We start from the raw sequence: 20,166 nt of genomic DNA, 5'->3' as shown, positions 1-20,166 counted from the left end.
GAGCTCAGATGGGCAACAGAAGCTCCCCCAGAACACACTGTGTCAGCATGTAAATATACCAAATCCATCAAAACCAAATCCCAGCACATTTTTAACTCTTACACATGAGAGAAATGGGAGATCATCATTTACCTCCTCTCTCCCATCTTCGCTTTGAATGAAAGAGCTTCCAACACCAAAGTATTTGTGACATTGAGAGGAAAAATTCTGGGATAATTAAATTTCAGAACAATATTTATGCAAACAGGACTTGAGGAAATTAATTTTGCTTGATTTGCCATCCATCTGAATACTTTTAGGCCACTGGAAAAGTCCAGCTGCACTCTGGAGCATCAGGATTTTTCAGGAGGGATGCAGTCCATTTCCACTGGAATGGAAAGTGGGATCTGTGCTCTCCTGGCTTCCCTGGAAGCCTCTGGCCCAAGAGGATGTGAGTCAGAATTTTTCAGCTGAACAGCAAAAGCAAACTTTCACCTGAAAGCTCTGTTTTCATGGGTGCTTTTCCAGAGAAGTGCTAAATGCTGAGTTTGGGGCGGGAATGGAAGCAGAAACATCTTGTGGTTTGAAATCACCTTCTCACAGATTAATCAGGGTTTCACAGCTGGGTTTTAGTACAAGCACAGCACATGAAAACCCATCAAGAGCTCAACTGCTGATCTCTATCACCCCAAATGGGCGAGGTCAGATGAGCCCTCACGTGTTGGGGTCTGTCCCAGTGACACAAGGTGAAGTTAAATAAAATGTAACCGAGCTGTTACAATTTTTCTTTTTGACGGGCTTTGTGTTCAATGTAATAAAAATTCAATTATCCCCAGGGACAACTTGCAAAACAGACCCTTTCCAAAATTTAAGATCAGATTTTAAATGAAAATATTTAACTAGCAGTGTTTTCTATGCTACTTTTAAAGCAGCTTTATAAACAAATGATGACAAATAAATCACCTAATTCTTTATATAAAGTACAGTAATTCAAACAATTGTGTGCCATTTTGCAACTTTCACAGCCTAAATGTTTTTCAACCCTGAAACACAGAAATATTTAAAGAAAACTCTACCATCATGTAATTGCTGTGAGCTAAAGAGAACTATCTGTACCCTCTACTGACAAACACCAGCAAAAATTTCTAAAATTAACAGTTACTGCAAAGTTTAATTTTGTCTTGTACACTCAACACTGTAACTCAACAACAAAATTAAACCACTTCCCTGTTTATGTGGAAATTCCTAGAAGGAAACAGCTTTTCATGCTAGAAGGCTTGATAAACTGATTGGTCATATTTAAAAATAGCTTTCAACAACAGATCAAATTTGAACTTATGTGCTGATATTGAAATCTTAGAATTCAAAATCCAGCTAAAAGAACGAAGACCACTCCAATCTTTAGGCAGCATTTAAGGAATGGAGATTAGTGTTATCTAGGTGAGATAAGAGCTCTCAACCTGAAAAAATAAGGCCAGGCTTCAGTTCCAAATAAAAGCCACCTCTAAATCACAACTTGGTGAGGCACCAAAAGGCAGGAAGCTGCTGAAAGCAGCCAGATCAGCCCTGTGAGCAAGCAGAGATGTGGAGATAAAGCCAGGCTGGGACAGAGCTGATCCTGTGGGGAATGGCCTGGGGGAGGATGAGGAGCACCACGGGGACCCTCAAGGACTTCCCTGGACCCACCCTGGTTCAGACCTTCCTGAGGTGGGGACAGCTCGGGGGGGCTGCACACAGTGCCAGGGGCAGGGCTGGCACTCCAGGGCTGGGCACACGGGAATTCCATGGAATTGCACAGGGATCAATGGGGTGCACTGAGCCCGAGGACACTGCACCAGTGCAAGTGGGGACTGCCAGGAGGGTGCCAGCTCTGCTGAAAACAACCTGGTGGGTGGTGGGCACCACAACAAAAGGTAATTTCAAAGAGGAAATGGCCATTTCTATTCAGAGCCCTTAGGAGGAGGTGACATTTAAGAAGTGACATTAAAACCAGGCAGGCAGCAGATTAGAGAAATCAACTGCACGAGGCCTGCACCCAAACTGCCAATGCTCACCTCAAACAGGAATCACCGTTAAAAATGAAATAGATCATCTCAGCAATCACCTTTAAACATGAAATAGACAACTTGAAGAAAAAAACTGAATAAATAATCGAAGCAAAGAAAGGTATCCATCTACATTGCAGATCCCAGCTGGGCCAAGGACTGCTGCCTCCCTCCCCTGAGAGCACTGCTCCCAGCGAGCCCATGCAGCCCCGGGGCTCCATGAAGGCTGCCCCGGCCCAGAGCTGCTCTCTAAGTGGGACAGCTCCCAGCTGAAGGCAGGGCAGAGCTGGGAGGCAGGAAACGATGCCAATGTTTTCACAGCACACTAATGGCACACTCTCCACGAGGGAACTCTGAAGTGCTGAAGCTGCAGGAATTCTGGTTCAGCCCTGCCTGCGCTGCCTCCTGGCACTGCCCTCAGACCGTGCTTTGTGTCATCTCATCAGACACCACTTGGCACCGGCTACAACGCTATCAGGGCTGCGCTGGGAGCTGAGCAGGGCTCCCCCCGCAGCCTCATTTCACCGGGAATTCCAGAAACGGGCTAAAGACACCGGCCACGGGCTTCTCCAAAACGTTCTTCACATCCACAGTCACTCACACAAAATAATTAAACAGCAATCGCTAAGTTGCCTTACCCATTTCCATTTTTTTTTCCAGAAAAAACAAACAAACAAGAAAATCCCAAACCAAACAAGCAGAAACAAAATGAAAACTGATGTCTTGCTCTTGTAAAACGTTTGGTATCTTTCAGAAAATACACAAATCATATCCTAATAAATGGTTTTGAGCACTGTCTCCTTCCTGCATTTCTAGGATAGATGTAGCATCCAACTTTAAAAGTCAATCTGCCACAAGAACCGCTGCAATTTGTTAGAAAAATGAATTTGTTTTCTTATCCCATTGTATCCCATTTAGGGATAAAAGGCACACAAAGAGTTAAAGCTATTAAAAAAGTAACACACTTCTTACCTATACAGATTCTTAGCATTTTCAAAATAATTATCCAGATACTTTCTAACAAAACCTTCAGATTAAACATCTTCAGTAACTTTTCAGGTATCAGCTTAAACAGTGCCAATGCTCAGAATTAAACCAGCGAAACTTAACTCATTTGCTGCCATCATTAGAGAAAGTGGAAATCTTCCCAAGTGTGACAAAAGCCTCATTTAGGCAAAAACCCAAACCAGATCAGCCAGCAATGCCTAAATGTTGTTATAATTACGATACACAATTTTGCTGTAAATGCAAAATACAATCTTAATTCTTAGTTTTAATGAGGCAGATCAATATCTCAAAGTTCAGAAAGCAAAAGAATTTGAGAAATACTCTTTTTGGCCAAGATATAGCATTCATCTTCATTATCTATTCACTAACTACAGACAATGTTTCCCTCATGTAATTAAAGAGTTATAAAAGCAGAGAAATGCATCTTGGCATTTCTTACATGCCCATCACAGTTAAGAGTACATAGGGGTTTGCTTTTAATTACATTGTCATTTTAGCATTTTGTATTGAATTACCGCCTAATTACAGATCCATAGAAATCCCTTAAAAGGAGAAGTTATGCTTTAACAAAGTGAGCAATCTCCAAAGGTGATCTGTGGCCATTTAAATGAAGTGAAGGGCTTGTAGCCCTCTTGCCAACTAAGAGTCCCCAACACCCCATCGGGGCCAGGCAGTGCAGTTTGACAGCTCCCCACGAGCCCTGTGGTAACTGGGGAACAACACCAGAATTCATTGCAATTTTGCATCCTGAGCGAAACAAATTATCCTGCACCACTTGAACAGAAACACCAGCAGAACACAAAATGACCAAGCCTTGCACAAGGTGTTTTTACAATTTGGAAACACTTAATTTCCCTCCCAAACCCAACAAAACAAGGAGGTGGCAACCCCACAAGTGCTGCTGTTGCTGCAGGGCCTCGCTGTGAAGTCCCCAGGATTTGGGGTGACCCAAAGATTGGTTGCTCCAGTTAGCACGTGAATTGTCTGTTTTTCTTGTTTCCAGTTACAGCTTTCACTAGGAAATTTTGAAGAAAACCATAAATGTTGACTTTCCTCATCAAGAATGAAATTATTGTGAAACCACAATAATAATTATGCAATGGAAAAACCCTTCCCTGCTCTCCTTGCACCAACAACTGAAGGATTTGATGTATCTAATCTACATTTGGGATTCCTGGCCGCAGAGATATGCAACGTAAACAACATGGCAGTAAATATTCATTTTCTGTGGGATTAAGCCTAAATGTGCTCTGCTGTTTGGCACTGTAGTCACAAACTATTTCTAAGAAAAAACCCCCTCCACCACCACACAGACAGTGCAGGGAGAGAAGACAAGAGATGCCACATAAAGTCACTGGCATCCAATACCACTTGGATTCCATATGGAAATAACAGGAAATAAGATGTGCTGAATTTTAAGCACCAAGGCAACAAAAACACATTAAGATTTCATCACACAAGAACTTGGCTGTAAAATCTGTAATTTTCTTGATCTTTTTAGGGAGTTTTCATTTTCAGGAACATCAGAGAGCTAACAGCTCATGGATGCTACCAACCAGCTCAAGCAGGCATTTGCATTAAGCTGCTTTCAGTTAATTAAGTGGTGGAAATGCATCTCTCCTACACCAAGAAACCTCTTCCACAATCAGATTCCTTGTCAATCTCTCCCTTTTCACAGCCTGGAAAAACTACAAGTGGAGAAGGCTGGAAGAAAAGGTGGAATGAATAGGAATGAAAAACATTGGAGGTGCTGTTATTTTTGCCCTTCCCTAGAAGTAATAATATGACAAAAAATTAATGTCTAAGGTTAAACAGAGAAGAAAAAAAGGGGTTTTTTTGAGTCTGAGTTTGTCCTCATTTGCTGATCAGCCAAACTCATCACCTAAGGGATTTCACCCTCAAATTCCAGAAAGGTGAGAATAGGAACAATACAAAACCCATTCAAACACTCTTCATGAAACCCAGCTGAAAACTATTATTCCTGCAAAAAGTGATCTCCTCTTGCAGGAAAGAGCTTTTCCCTCACACAGAACACCTGCCCCTCAACTTACACCCAGCATATGCAGACAAACTTCTGGAAGGCTTTTCTCCAGCAAAGCCTTGTGTGTGAAGGGCAGAGATGCAAATAAACTCATGACAGCAGCATCTCCCCGGAAATGTTTGGAAAGCAGAGTTCCCAACGATGCTCACACGTTCTGATGTTGCATTTGCACAATTACAGCTCTCCTCAGAGCCCAGAAGATTTGGGGTTTATAACTGTTAAGTATTAACAGATTACTTAGAAATAGTTAACAGATTTTTGAGCTGTAGTCACTTATAACATCAAGCTCTCCATAACTCACTCTATGCTTGAAAACAGTATTAAAGAGTTTTATTGAATGAAACAAGTCCTGCTCTTAACAGCAACATTAGGAGTGCACAGTGGTAATACATTTAATAAAGAACTTGTACACTCTGATAAAATAAAGGAATCTTTACTTTAAAAGCAGCACTAACTCTGAAGTAGTTTATTATCCCACAATAAAGTGAATAAAGTGATTAGAGTCCAACCACAATCATGGACAGCTCACAGGGAACACACCAGCAGAAACAATTCCACAAACATTCCCAAACCTGTGGCAGGATTTTCAAGGGTTACCAAGTTTATAATGAAAGGACAGTAAAAAAAAGAGACATTTACACAAGTAAATCAAAGAAAAAGTCTCATGTTCCCCCTCAATTCCTTCAGGACACCCAACCATTCAGCTTGTAAAGTCATACCATGGAAAGTAGGTTTTACAGTTCTCAATAGATTTTTTTTTTTTGGGGAGGGGGAAAGATACAATTTAAAAAATAACTTCTCCGATAATAATCGCTGTGACACAGGAGAATGATAGATTTAAAATCAGAGAATAAAACATCCTCCATGCAGTGAAAATACTACTTTAACTACAAAGGTGTCTTTGACACGCCAGTACCTTCACTAAATTACTCAAGACCTTCTGAGTGGCTGGGCAATGATCTGGCATCAGGAGAAATAGAGAGGAGCAACACTTCTCTGATATGGTTCCTTTTGTTTAGGTGATTTTTAGCTTGATTTTAGCTTGTTCCAAAAACTCCGGGTCTTGTTTCCTGTAGGAGACTGCAGAGCTACTTGGATTTGGGACCACCCAGGTACCAAAGGCAGGGCAGGTATCTCAGGTGAGATGATGGGCTGGGAAATGAGGAGTTTATGAGCAACAAAAGGAACGATGAGATTTTAAACTAAGATTATGGCTGAGGAAAATCCACTCCCTCAGCACGCCCCACACTTTCAGCTGCACGGGGTGTACGTTTCCAAAATGTTTCCAAAATCTCCGAAAACGACGGAAGCGCCCATTCTCTGCTCCTGAAATGCTCTGAAGTGCAGCTCAGCAATCCCAAAACCACCAGAACACAACCACACTTCCCTGGGGAGGGGAGCACCCAGATGATATCTGCAGAGAGGCTGCTTTGATGAACGAGCTGCTTCAGTCACAAGTTTGCCTGCGAAGCTTCCCTCCAACCTTGCCTCACCTACAGCAGAGGCACAGCAAGCTTGCTCTGAAGTATTTTATTCTTACTGCAGGATCTTCTGCTCCCTCTGAAATCAAACCTGCCCACAGGTTTATCTGAGAAGTGTATTAGAGGGCACACGGAGAACCTTGACCCGGGCACTTTGCTTTCTTGTTTAGTTAATGTGCACTCATCTCGGCCTCTGGAGTTCCTGCAGATGGGTGCAAACCTACACCCACTTCTATCCAGGCAGCTACAAATATTTTAAAGCCTAATAACAACACAGATGCTCTTTTTCAAATATCTTAGTCAGAACAGGGAAATATTTTCACTCTCTTAACAAAGATGATTAAACTCACTGGAAATTCCTGTCCATTTGCAGTACGTTTACAGGATTTCATAGTGCAGTTTACAGATAATAAAATAAATCGCTTTGAACCTAAATAGCACTTCCACACCCACCACGCAGAAAAAAACCACAACATTTTCACCTATTAAAAGAACCCCGGTATTAATTGGCCATGTAAACATCTGCAGAAAATAGCTGTATTTAAAAATAAATGAACAAATACAGCAAACCAAACCCCCAGTTGCTGAAAGAGGCTGAGAGGAGCTGGAGCTGCACACCAGAGAGAGGCACCTCCACACCTGAACTCCAGGATTTTCTCAACCATTGCCAATATTTCGAAATATAGGACCTGGGCAGACTGATTTTCACACTAAAGACTGGAAAAAAAAAAATTCTGGCGATGATGATGTTAGAACCAATCCATCAGGTAGGGTATTAAACTGAAATAAGTCAGTTAAGAAACACTACTCATAAAAACGCCTGCACTTCAAGCTTAAAATCTTACATAATCTTGTAGTTCTGATCATAAACCCAACAGTTTACTGTTGAATTTATTTATTTTTAGACTTGCCTAAAATTGTAGAGCGTCTGCAGTCCTGGTGTGAGTAGAAAATAGTATAATAATTGTTAAGTACCGGAACACTTAATGTGTAATACTGGAATAACCACCAAAACAATGTCATTAACATGAGAAGCAGCCCGGATTGCAGGCAGTTTCCTGCTCATTTAGCCAAGATTAATTCTTCACAGGCAAGAGGAACATTCTTTTCACCTTACCAAGGACAAGCCGAGCGAGCAACGTTCAAGAAAAGACGTTCTCTATTGCTTAGCTGTTCTTTTTTATGAAGTCTGATAGGTAATGTCAACAAAAACCACTATTCTGTGCTCTAGGCAAAAGGATCTTGGAGGTGGACGTGGAAGAGAGAGAGCCACGGAGAGCAGATGGCAGCAAGTCTTTCAGGAACTGTTCGAGAGAGAGGGGGGAAAAAGTTTCCCTACAAAACATATTGCTGAATGAAGGGAACGCTGCGGAGCTGAAAAACCAGGCTTTAGGAAAAGACGAGACACACACGTCCTTACTGCGAGGCTAAAGCTGTCAGAAATCATGTTTGGTTTGAAAGGAAGAATAAAAATTAAACGTCCCGAACACCCTTCAGGCCGTCGTTAACCCGCTGAGCTGTTTCCCTGGTTAGCTCAGGCAGGGTTTTTGGGTTTCTCCTGGCAGCGCTCGCCATTTCACAGCACATTTAGCGCACACAGCGCGGATCGATAGCACTACAGACACAAGACGAGACTTATTCCATTTACTAACCACAGCAAAACGGCCTCTTCAGCAAAATCCTGCAGCTCCTAACGCTGGAAATGTAAAAGGCATCCTTACAGGGATCTCATTACTCCCTTCTCCCGGTCACACGGGCAGCCCGAGCACTCGGCTGGGCGCTTTTAGCCTGGTAAACAAGTGTAGCTCTGCACACCCTGCAAGGATGCTAAAACCCTCCACAGAGCACCAAATGCACGCTCGGAGCGCCAGGCCGGCTTGGAAACTCGCGTGAGATCCTCGCACAGCTCCTAAGAGGGGTTTTTGTGGGACTGACGGAGCTCAAATGGACCAACAGCTGCCCAACCACTGGTTGCTGCCGTAACAATTTTCCTCCTGGAGAAGCGTGGGGAAGTCCTCACACCCCGCTCGCTCCCCAGGACTCAGAGCTGGCATTTGAACACCTCAAACTCTGCTGTTTTAAAGAGAAAAATCAGTAGATTTTTTTTTCTGCTACATAACGAATAGGAAAACACAAAGGGTTACAAATGACTCTTTAGGAACGGAAAGCCTGGCTTTTCACCCCAATTCTGCTGGTACATCTCTACACGCACACACCCCTTCGCTATCACCAAAGGACGAGCTCAGCCTCTCAGAGCGGCACCTATTCCAAATTAATGAAGCATTAACCAAGGTCGCTATTCACCAGTGAATAGTCCGGGCTAAGAGAGATCACACTGAAGGAAAGAGCAATTTCAGCTGGGTAATTCGTATTTAAAACCAGCATCCAACACCGATAACTGCGCTGCCAGGTTACTTATGTGACACTAGGTGGTTATGTCTCCACATTTATTCCACACAATTGAGCTGAAATCCAAGCGCTGGGAGCGTTTCAAGTGCTCACGTTATATATATATATTTTAAGAACAAACACGAAAGCAGCTTCTGCTTTTACAGTCGCTACCATCCACGAACATTTGCCACCTAAAAAAAAAATAAATTTCTTCCCATTCATACAGAGCCAGCCCAAGTTCCCAAGCGCTGACCCCAAAGCCCTCAGTTTAAAGTGACAAATCCAAGAACATTCACTTACCTGATGAACAAGAGATAAGAAAAACAGCGAACGCCAACTTAGTAGCAGCTCCCATTTTCCAATGCTGTTAAAACATTTAAGTGACTTTAAGTATCCAGTTTTCTGGGTCCTGCAAGCTGGAAAAATCTCCCTTCTTGCTGAACCGTTATAAAGCAATTTATAGCAACATTTCTGCAGCAGGTAGTGTTCATAAAACACTAAAAATCAGGTTTGTTTAGACACTGACGACCTCCCCGCGGCTCTTTCTAGAGAGAATCCGGGTTGAGGGAGGGATAAATATATTTGGAACCGTGTTTCAAAACACACGTGTCATTTGGCTTCTGTACAAACGGTGGCAAAATTCAATTCATAAAAGTAATGCTACGAATCCACTTAAAAAAAAAATAAAAACCAAAACAAAACAAGTCAACGATTAAGCTGCTGAGCACGACGAAGTCTCTGAGTCTCCAAGTGTTTTCCACATCAGGCGCCGTGAAGGATCATCCCTCGTGGGTGCGAGTGTCGGGGGTCGGATCGGGATCAGTCCGAGGCGATGTTTTCGTCCTGCCTCCCCCCCTTCACACCCCGTGTAGTGTTTGGGAGAAGAGCAGCTCCATTCCAGTTCCAAACCTCGAGGCGAAGAGAGGAAGTTTTTGTTTTTTGTTGGTTTTTTTTTTGTCAGTTTGTCGATGAAAAACTACCTTAAAAACCAGCCACCAGCTACACGTGGGTTTTCTTTAATAAATGCTAAGGGATTTAGCGTAGCCCAGGAGAAGGGAAGGGGGGAAACAACAGTCTGGGAACAAACAAACCTTCGGGCTCCCCGGGAAGTGGCAAATCTCTAGTCCTTGGCCAGGCAGCGAGAGCAGTGCATCCCCCCGTCTTCACCGCCCTTCTCCAGCACCAGCACTCCCGAATCCCAGCAAGATTTCCAATTCTTCTAGGAGATTTCCATCCCCTCCCCCCGCGAGAGGCTATATTTGGTATTTAACACACAAGAGTGGCTGGGGAGGGGGGGGGTACCAAAAAAAAAAAAATTAAAAAATTAAAATGCAGTATCCAGGCGCTGGGGAGGAGGGTGGTATATATTCTTTGTGGCAAATCCTTCCCGAGTGCCGTGCTTCCAGGAGAACCGGGCTTCTTTGGAAGGGAGGCGGCTGCGCCTCACGGCGGGCTGGGGCTGGATGGATCCAGGCTCCTCTGGCTCCTCACGGGTCCTGGATGGATCCACGCTCCTCTCCTTCCTCACGGACACATCTCCTCCTCGCCGCCCCGCCGCTGCTCAAACGGAGACTCCACAAAATCCACTCCTCCGAGCTCAATCCAGTTCTTGCCTTTTTTTTTTTTTTCTTCTTCTTTTTTCTTTTCCTCCTAGGAGCGAGCAGCAGGAGACGGCAGGGGCGGGGAGGCAGAGCCTTCTCCCCGCGCCTCCCACACGGCGGAGCGGGGAGCGATCCCCTCGTCACCCTCTCCCCTAACTCTGACCCCGGCTCAACTCTTCGGTCTCCCGGGCGGCGGAGGCAGCGCGGCTCAGCCCAACTTTGTCCCTCCAGCAGTGCAGCTTAGGGGCTGGCGAGGCGAAAAGGCCGAGCCGGGGGATTCTCTCCGGGCGGCGGCGGCCGTGCCTAGAGCCCGCCGAGTGTCGCTGGCAGCGCGGAACAGCCCTCGGTGCCCTGCTGCCGCTGCTCCCCCGTGGTAATCTCATATCTACCCATTCACCCGTGTGGCGTGTGGAGAACCGGCCCAAGATGGCGGCGCCCGGGCGATTGTTTTTGTTTCCTCTCCGCCTCCCCCTCCTTCCCCACGGCCGCGGCGGCCGCCCCGGATTGACAACCACACCACCCAATCAAAACGCGGGTTTGGCAGTTTAGCCCCGCCCACCTCCTCTCGCCCCTCCTATCGGCGGCGGGGCGGAGCGCGCTCCCCCACGCTGGCCCCGCCCCTCGCGGCCCGCGCGCGCCGCCTCACGGGCGCGCTCCTGCCCGCCCTTCCCGCCCCTCAGGGCGCGGCCCCTCAGGCGCCCTCGCCCCGCTCCGCCCCGACCCCCTCGGTGTCCGTAATTCAGCTTCGCGGGGCTCCCTCGAGGTGTCGGGGAGCTGTGCTGTGCTCCCAAACTCGGGTGATGGAGGCAAAGCGCTGCCGGCAGCCACGCGGTGGGACCTCGCCGGGAGGGGTCACAGCGGTGTAACGTGTACACGACGGTGTGAGGCTGGGGGCGCTGCCTCTGGGGTCAAATGTCGGCTTGGTCTTCCGCCTCATCCCAGCTCAGCCTGAAAATGTCCCTGAAAATGTCCCACGGGTAGTCCAGGTGAGAGCTACGGCTGTGGGCACATTGCTCAGGAGCATCGCTGCTGCTACAGCACAGAATCAGAGTCACAGAAGGGTTTGGGTTGAAAAGGACCTTTAAAAATCATTAATTTCCAACTCCCTGCCATGGAGCAAGGACACCTTCCACCATCCCAGGCTGCTCCCAGCCCTCTCCAGCCTGGCCTTGGGCACTTCCAGGGATCCATGGACAGCCACAGCTTCTCTGGGCACCCTGTGCCAGGGCCTGCCCACCCTCACAGGGAACAATCCCTTCCCAAAATCCCATCTAACTGAAACCTGCCCTCTTTTAAGTTGGAATCCATTCCAGTTGCCCTATGACTCCGTGCTGTTCTCTCTGTGTTTCTGGTGGGCTCCCCCAGGTGCTGGGAGGCCCCTGGAGTGTGTCTGTGGCCTCAGCCCCACGTGAGATGCACCATGAACAGCTGCCCAGCGTGTCCTGTCTAGGTAATTCATTAGCTCTGCTCCTTCAGGAGTTTGGTGTCACTCCTTACACCTTTTTTTTTGTTGTTTTGTTTTTAAATGGATGCCATAACATACATCTCTTGTCTCTGGATAAAAAGGAAGATGTGGCTCTTACATCTGGAGATCCATGTGGGAAAGCACAAGAGCCTTAGTGCTGGCCTTTGATTTCTGTATTATATAAAGACCTGTAGTTGCACAAGCAACAAGTGCCAAGTTCTCTGAGAACTGGTTATGCTGTTCACCAACCCCAGATAGGTATTAGGTGCTTCCAGATTCCTTTTCAAACTGTTTGGTGGCATGGACTAAGAGGGGTTTTTGGGGATGTGAATAGTTGGTGGTACTAGACTGGAAGGAAAATGATCTGTATTTCACATATATGAATATACAGCCAAGTCAAGGCTTAGCAACACTGCCAAGCTCTAACTCACAGATCTGGTGATCCACCAGGATCCAAGAAATGGATCTATTTCAGGTTTTTTGCATTGAGATGTCTGCTTGAGTTCTTAATCAGACAACCTTGGTGTTTCTCTGTCGTGTCCCAACACTTCCCAACATTAAATTCATCCAGTGACCATAATTTTTTTTTATGATTTGAAACATCCCAAACACAAAATAAGATGTCAGGGCTTGTGCACATCTAGAAGCATCAAGACATGTGGCAACACCTTTTATGCCATCTTTTATCCAAGTATTTCAGAATGATTTACAAGCCTTAATTAATGTTAAATGTTACAACACTCCTACTTAATCTGTAGTTTTTAATATTCTTCAATAGCAGAATATTTAAACGTGACCTGTTCTGCAGGTTGTGTTTTCACTTGGCTCAGCTTCTTCAGAACACTGGTCATGTTGCCACATGAGTAGGAAATCATAGCTAAAAATATTGCTGGTGTGTGTGTGAATATATATATATTTATATATGTACTTCCCATTGCAGGGATTTAGCTTAGTTGTCAGAGGGTTTGGTTTTTTTTTGGTGAAAGAATGTAAATTATGGTCCATATTTCTATTTTACAAGCTGTTTTTGATAAAAATAGAAGAAATGTGTCACCTATATAAGAGAATTTGCACGGATGTCAGGGCAAGGAGGTGTCTCTTACTCAAGGAGCTCATTATCCTTAGGCAGGGGTTGCTTTTTGCTTGCAGGATTCCTCTGGCAGAGCAAATCCTTCTGGCCACCTAGGAAATGGTACCAACAAATTCTGTGGGGCTGCTCTTGTCAATGCCCTGCTTATCAGCACCACGGGAATCACAAGCAGGGCTCCTTCCTGCCTTTTCCTTCCCACTTTGGAGCATGGCCAGGGGGCTGGGAATGAGGGTGAGTGGTGGTGCCTGGGATCAGGCAGCTCTCCCTACCTGCACTGGGGATTTGCTCCCTTTGAATTACCCTAAAAAGCAAGTTTGGTGCAGATCTTGTACGGACCTTAGGAGAAACTGCCAAGCATTTTTATGAGGGACTTGATGCAAAATGCTCCCAGGGCTTTGGGCTAGGCTGTTGTTTTATTGCTAGTAAAAGGATGAGTTTTATCCCAAGCAGACACATTAAATGTCAGCACAGTTGCTGTCTGCTCTTTATTTTTAAATGTCTTTCTCATGTGAATTTTGGGGGTGTTTCCCTTTTTTACCTTTTGGCTCCTCATTTCTATTTTCCTTTCGCCTTCAACTCCAGATCTTTTTTTTTTTCCCCCTTCCAAGATCAATCTGTCTCTGCATTTTTAATGAATCATTTACTGTGACATATGAGCACTGAAGACACAGTGTCAGGGACTTAAGCATCTGTGGAGAGCAGGAGGAGATGAAATGGATGTGATCTTAGCTTCAGTCTTTTGTTCATGTGGGATGGGACTTTGCCTAGAGGCAGCACAAATATAACTTTTCCTTCCAGGGAATAATGAGGAGAGTTAAAACCCAGCAATGGCTCATTTTTCTCTCTGGAGCACTGCTAGGAATTGAGGATTTCAGCTCTGCCTTTGCTATTCCCACTCTTAGCAGTGAATCAACACAAAACCCGACGTGGTAGGGAAGGAGTTTTTGTGCAGAACTCATTCACAACACCTAGAGAAGCATTTCTGAATGGAAAATGGGAACCATGGGGTTGATAACATCAGGAGGGACACCAACAGAGAGAATCCTTATCAGTATCTCTTTCATCTTTCCTTGTGGTCTAAGTCATTCCCCCTTTGAAACTCTGGAGGAAGAGAAGACCCCATTCAGGCACTGTCCTTACATAACCAAACCAAAAAAAATGGACCAAAATGGCAAGAAATTAATGTCTCCCAGGGCTGCCCTCTTTACCAGCCAGCTTCACTTTCCTTTGGGAAACTGTGCTGGATGACAGCCTAAATTATTTTATTTTAGAAAAGGTAAATAACTGCCTTCAAGTATTTTTACTTCCATATGTATGACTTACGTGAAACTCATCATGTTCCAAAAGAGTTTTAATACAAATTTTCAGTTCTCTTGCTGTGGACAGATAATAAATAAAATTCCTACAAATTATTCATTATTTTGCACTTTATACTCTGCTCCAAAACTATTGAGATACTTTAAAGTGATATACTTTAAGTAAGTATATATAAGTATATACTTTTAAGTTATATATACTTTAAAGTTAAGAGTAGCACAACTTGAAAGCATGAGAGAATGTGGAATTAATCAACCTTTTAAATGCTGCTGCTGGACTGAAATGAAATCCAAATCTTGCTTCTGCAATGCTTTTGGGTTGGGGCAATATCGGTGACCATCAAAATGTTCTCCTGTAATGTTTTAAACCAAACTTACAGATTTCAGAGGCTGTTGTTGAATCCAGCTGAGTATCCACAAATTGAAATACAGGCTGAAATCACAGCCCTGCTTTGGTGCAGGGCTGAAGTGGGATCATTTTATTCACATGAGCAGTGTCAGGATTTGGCCTGGATCATGCTCTGTAAAGCTGTTTTTGTAGTGAGTTTGTGTGTAACAAATTCCCTTTCCAATTAAACACCTGGAGCCTGCAGACCCCACACCACCAGGGATTGTTCCCTGCCTCAGGTTTAAAAAGAAAGATACAAAATATTACAGCAATTACCTTGATACAAGCTTCATCAAGTTGTTTCCACAAGAGCTACATTTAAATCAAGGATTCTTTTTCCATTTTAACCTGTTAGCCAGACTTTTGCTTCCTTAGAGCAGGGATTCCAAGCTACCTAACCTCTTTTCCTGGAGGAGAAATTTCCCTGGTTTCTTTCTAGGATTTCCAGAGTCTTGTCAGAAGAGATCATCCCCCTGCAGCTTCTGGTTGCTTTCAGACACTCCCTTGTCTCTTAGGGGCACTTTGTTGTGTCACAGGGTTTTACCACTGTGGCATTTATCAGCTATGATTTCATCCATCTTTCACAGCAAAATTGCATTTTCTGGATATTTTTCTCTAGTCCTCATTTGTACTGTGGAATCTTTTTTTATGAAAAGGAAGTTCTCAGGGTCTGTGTAGAGATCTCCCTTCTCAGAATACACCATAATTTATATATTCAGTTATAAACTGACTCTGTGTTCATCACAGAATGCAAAAGTTCTGCAACATTGTCATGTTTTCAACGTTATTTTTGAAAGATTCTTAAAATATGTGACAAGTGTTTGTTGTTTTTTTGCTACAGCGTCCTGACAGTGATAGCAGATTTTAAAGATCTTTTGCACTGCCTTTGAAAGGCTTGATACATATATTTGTAGATAAAGATTTCAATATTTTAGGCCAACAATTTGTAATTAAATAGTCATAAGAAGTAGGAGTGTGAAGTGGCCAAGTGTGGAGAGATTGTCAGATCTTCAGAGCATTCAATTGTGTGCTCTTCAGAATTATTGTGTCAATATGACTTCTGCTTGTTTGGGAATACAAATCCATGGATAGCTGTAATTACTTCTGGTGCCATTCAAAATATCCTGGAAGCTTTCTGGAGGGTGGCATCAGCAGAGCTGGCTGATACTTTGGGAATTAAAAACCTCAGTAAGGAGAACATTCCTGGCAATATTTTTTGGTTCAGATCAATGTCACAGAGAAGATGAGTGCTGGGGAACACAAATGACTGCCAGTTTTTGCTCCAACAGAAAATAATAAAGTTTCCTGCAGTGTTGCTATCAAATGATAATGGGAAGTGGAATTCTGCAAGGTTCAGATGGACTGGGGGATACTGGGACTCAAATATTAGTTACTGGTTTTGCTAAAAACTACAAAAGCTGAGGATTCAGAACGTGCCTAATTGGCTTCAGAAAGGGATGGCAACAGAGAGTCAAGTGTTGATCAGATCCTCCACGGGTGTTGCAGTTGCCAGTTTGCCATTTGGAATTTTACAAGAGGAAGGTGGAGATCCATGGCAATGGCCAATCTGCTGGTACTTTTATCGTTTTTATTGCTGCTAACTGGGGAGTGCAGGATCAACCCTTACAAACAGCACGAGCAGTTATCCCGCTTCCAGAGGCAGCAGGTTCAGGCTGCTAAAGCCTTTCTGCAAAGGAAAATGATTGAACTGTGATTGGAGCCCATTTCCTTAAGAGCAACGCAGCTGCTGCTCTTATCTGCAGCCTTTGTTAGAGGAGTTTTGTGGGAATGGAGCAGGAATCCTGATCAAGTCCCAGGTGTGACTCTGGGACAATGCCTGTGAATTGCTCTAAGTCAATGTGTTTTGGTTGCAGCCCATAATCCCTGATTCAGGGATTTCATAATTTCTGCACAGAATTTAAGTAGCATTAAAATAATCCTGCCAACAGCAGCTCAGGCACCCCTTTGTTCCTGTTCACTGTGACAGAAATAATTCCTCTCCCCAAGTGCTGTAATTCCTGAAAATCTGGCACGTTACAGGTTTCAGAGGAAAAAGTGTGGAAGATTCCCAAATTTGACCTAGGACAAGTTTCTCAGCTTGGGAGCCCCTAATAGATGCCCACTTCTTTTTTCATGAGCACAATCCAGCTGGAACATTTCTCTCTGGTGATTGTGCTCTGACAGGATGGATGGGCTGAGCCATTCCAGGGATTTGAAACCCTGTAAATTCAAACCCAGAATCTTTCTTCTGCAACCAGCAGAACATCCCAGCCTGGTGCTCTTACCCATTGTTCAGGCCACTGGGGAGCTAAATCCTCCTCCAGCTTCTACTGCTGAATTGTTTTGGAGTTCATTCATCTGCAAATAATTTTATAATAATTCCAATTCCGACATTGAACAGATAATGTTAATATCTGAGATGGCAAAATTCTGTTTACCCCCTAGAGTGAGAAGTTTTTTCAGTTCAGGCTCTTTTAAATGAACAAAATTTTTTCCATTTACTTAAAAAATTTTGTACACAGCATCAACCTTTCTGATATAAAGGCTCTTTTTTTTTTTGCCTTGAAATTCTTTAGGCAATGAAAATGTACTTCTAATTTTGTAGTGATACATAGTGCATGCAGCCAGTTTTAGTAATACCAACTAATTAACTTTCATGAAACTGCAAGGGGAAAAGTATTTTTGTTTCATGTGGAGAGTTGAAGGACACACACATGGATCCTGGAGTTTTTAACTAAAACATGGCTTGTTTTTTCTCAAAGTTCACCAGAGGTTTTCACTTCCACTGAGGTGGAAGGCCACAAGCACAGTGGGGGAAAACTTGCTTGATAACTTGGTTAATTCTTGGTGTCCTAGAGCTGTCAGGATCTCCAGGGAGGGGAGAGAAATGCTCCAGCACTTGAGCAGCTATTTGGAAGTGGGAAGGTGGGTGCCAGAGTGTCTGGCAGCTCAATATCAAGGTGGATTAAGAGCATTAAGGAAGCTTAAACAGCTCCCAGGAGAGGCATTCCCATGGGTTTGAAGGCTTATTCCTCTGGAACAGTTGCTTGGCTGCAGTTTGGGTTGAAAGATCAGGTTTTCTTCTGGAATTGTGCATGGCATTACTTGGTTTGACTTTTTGTTGTTGTTGTTAAGGATGCTCCATGTTTGACTGCTCAGGTCCTGCTGAGGTTTCAGATTTGGGGAAGCTCAGACAAGATCCCTCCCCAGGTTTAATGGATACTGCCATGGGAGCTCTCAGGCCAAGGCAAGAAACAGGCAGGTTTTTCCTTTTTGGTTAATATTTCTATTTCAATGACCTCTTACAGCCAATAGTCCAAATCCAAATTGGTTTCCAGCTTTTATTATCACTAAAATATGAGGCAATTCCCTGAGCCATGTGTGTTTAGTGCAGCTGGAGGGGAGGACTAAGATGTGGCTGGATGTTCCATCCATATTACCTGGCATTATCTGGAAGAATCCTGTCTGCATTGAAGAATTATTGCCAAATGTTTAACAAACAAGCTTCCAAATATTGAAATTACCTTTAAAAAAACTATTATATTAAAAAATAAGCATGCTGTTATCTATAAAAGCTATTATCTGAGAAAAACTCAGTGGGATGAGCACAATATGTAACCTATGTCAACAGGTGGCTTTTCTTCTCCATTACTGGTTTAGTTAAATTCTACTTGAGATTTGTACCAGATAAAGATGTGCTTTTCTGCTGAAGTTTTTTTGGTTTTTTTTTTTTTTTTTTTTAATTTAACTGGAATGTAATTACATTATTTTCTATTATAAATAGCTTCAAATATTTGGAATAATACTTAAGATAGGATTTCTATGCCAATATAGAAATGAATATAGTGTTCAGATGGAATAGAAAATGTAGGATACCCTGAGGCCAGTTTAAGACAACAAATATGGATCTGCACATGTCCAGCCCAACTTTTTGTGGAATTACACAAACCCAGCAATCAGAGTGTCTGTGGCCTGTGTTGATATTACAATAAAGTAGCAATGGAAGAATGGCAGTGTCATTTCCAGGGGGATTCTCCTGGTGCTCCTGCTGTTCCCTCAGCTGGATTCCCTGCTCCCTTTGGATCGGGAGTGGGAGTTTTTAGCAGGAAGGTTTCCAAGCGGCCGATGAAGAGCAGGCTGGAGCAGTTGCCGGTGGAAAGTGAAACGCCCAGGCTAGATAAGTGTCCAGCCAACCTCCAGCCAGTCAGGCACTTCCCCAACCCGGAGTCAGGGCCTTGTGCCCAAGGCGATGTCAAGCCTTGCGGACGTGTGGCCGCAGTAGAGAGCTCCGAAGTCGCAGGATGAAATGAAGAGGCGACCCTCAGTTTCTTCGGGGGGCGGTTTTATTGGTAGGGAAACGTGCAGGTTCAGGTAGAAGGAGCTGAGGGCCCCGAGGCAGGGAAAAGCCTCGGTTTTACAGAGGGTGGGAGGGGTGAAAGATAGCAAATCAGAGAAGGATACATTAAGGATTGGCATGATCGGAGAACCCATCAAACACAGTTGCGGGAGGGACCCTGGCCCCTAACCCAATCACCCGACACCCTGGCCCGAACTCTCTAGAAAAAGAGGCAGGGGTGTCGAGTGACAGGCAGGCTGCCAGGGGTGGGGAACAAGAAAGATACATTTGGTAACCAAGACAACTGGGGAGGGGTTTGGGGATTGACACAAACTGGTAACAGGGCAGGACTTTCTGAGAGAACAATGGGGGGAAAACTGAACAAGCATAAAACACACCACAACACAGGCGAGTGGCAGGGTCGGGCTGTGAGAGGCTCCTGTGGTGGCAGCACAGGCTGGGCTCAGGGAGCTGGGGACCACAGCCCAGCTGGGTCCCAGTGCCTCCCAGGAGCTGCTCTGTGCCTTCTGCAGAGCACATTCCTCATCCAGCACCCTGTGACCGCTCTGGGAAGCAGAGTTCTGTCCTTGCTCTCAGAACAAGCCGTTACCTCCAAACTCAGATGTTTTTCAAGCTGTTACAGCCATTTCCAAGCTCTCCTCTGTCAGGCCCCACTGGCAAGCACATGGCCAGAGCATTCAGGAGCTTTAACTATTCCTGTGTTGTGGAATGGCATTTGTGGATTATTGGCAATGTTAGACCATAGCAGCTCTTCAGTTACACTCCTGCTGCACTTCCACAAACACTTTAAGCCGGCATAAGCCAGAGATGCTGCCCTGCCCTGCACAAATGTTCTTGCAGCTGCACATTTAATTGATTGGGGAACTGATTTAGGTTAAAACCAGCCCAGCCAAGAAGCCAAAAACATCAGCCTTAAACTCCTTTCTGAACTCGGCTCCTCCCCAGCCTCTCCAATATTTATGCTGGCTTGAAGGTCTGCACCTTCCCAGGCTGAGAACACACCA

General features: G+C 44.5%; 1 protein-coding gene across 2 annotated transcripts in view; it reads right to left on the bottom strand.

Moving 5' to 3' along the window:
- ACVR2A (activin A receptor type 2A) overlaps positions 1–11,040 on the bottom strand; it is a 54,293-nt gene extending 43,253 nt beyond the window's left edge. For both annotated transcript variants that reach the window (XM_071435491.1, XM_071435492.1), the window contains exon 1: positions 9,246–11,040. In XM_071435491.1, coding sequence (XP_071291592.1) covers positions 9,246–9,300 — 55 coding nt within the window. In that variant the 5' untranslated portion in view covers positions 9,301–11,040. The remainder of the gene's footprint in view (positions 1–9,245) is intronic.
- Between the last annotated feature and the right edge of the window lie 9,126 nt (positions 11,041–20,166).

This window comes from Agelaius tricolor, unplaced genomic scaffold, assembly GCF_023055355.1.
Source record: "Agelaius tricolor isolate 1412-34295 unplaced genomic scaffold, bAgeTri1.0.p SCAF_10, whole genome shotgun sequence".
NCBI lineage: Eukaryota > Metazoa > Chordata > Aves > Passeriformes > Icteridae > Agelaius > Agelaius tricolor.
Note: the sequence above shows the minus strand (reverse complement) of the source record. Positions and strands in the feature narration are given on the sequence as shown.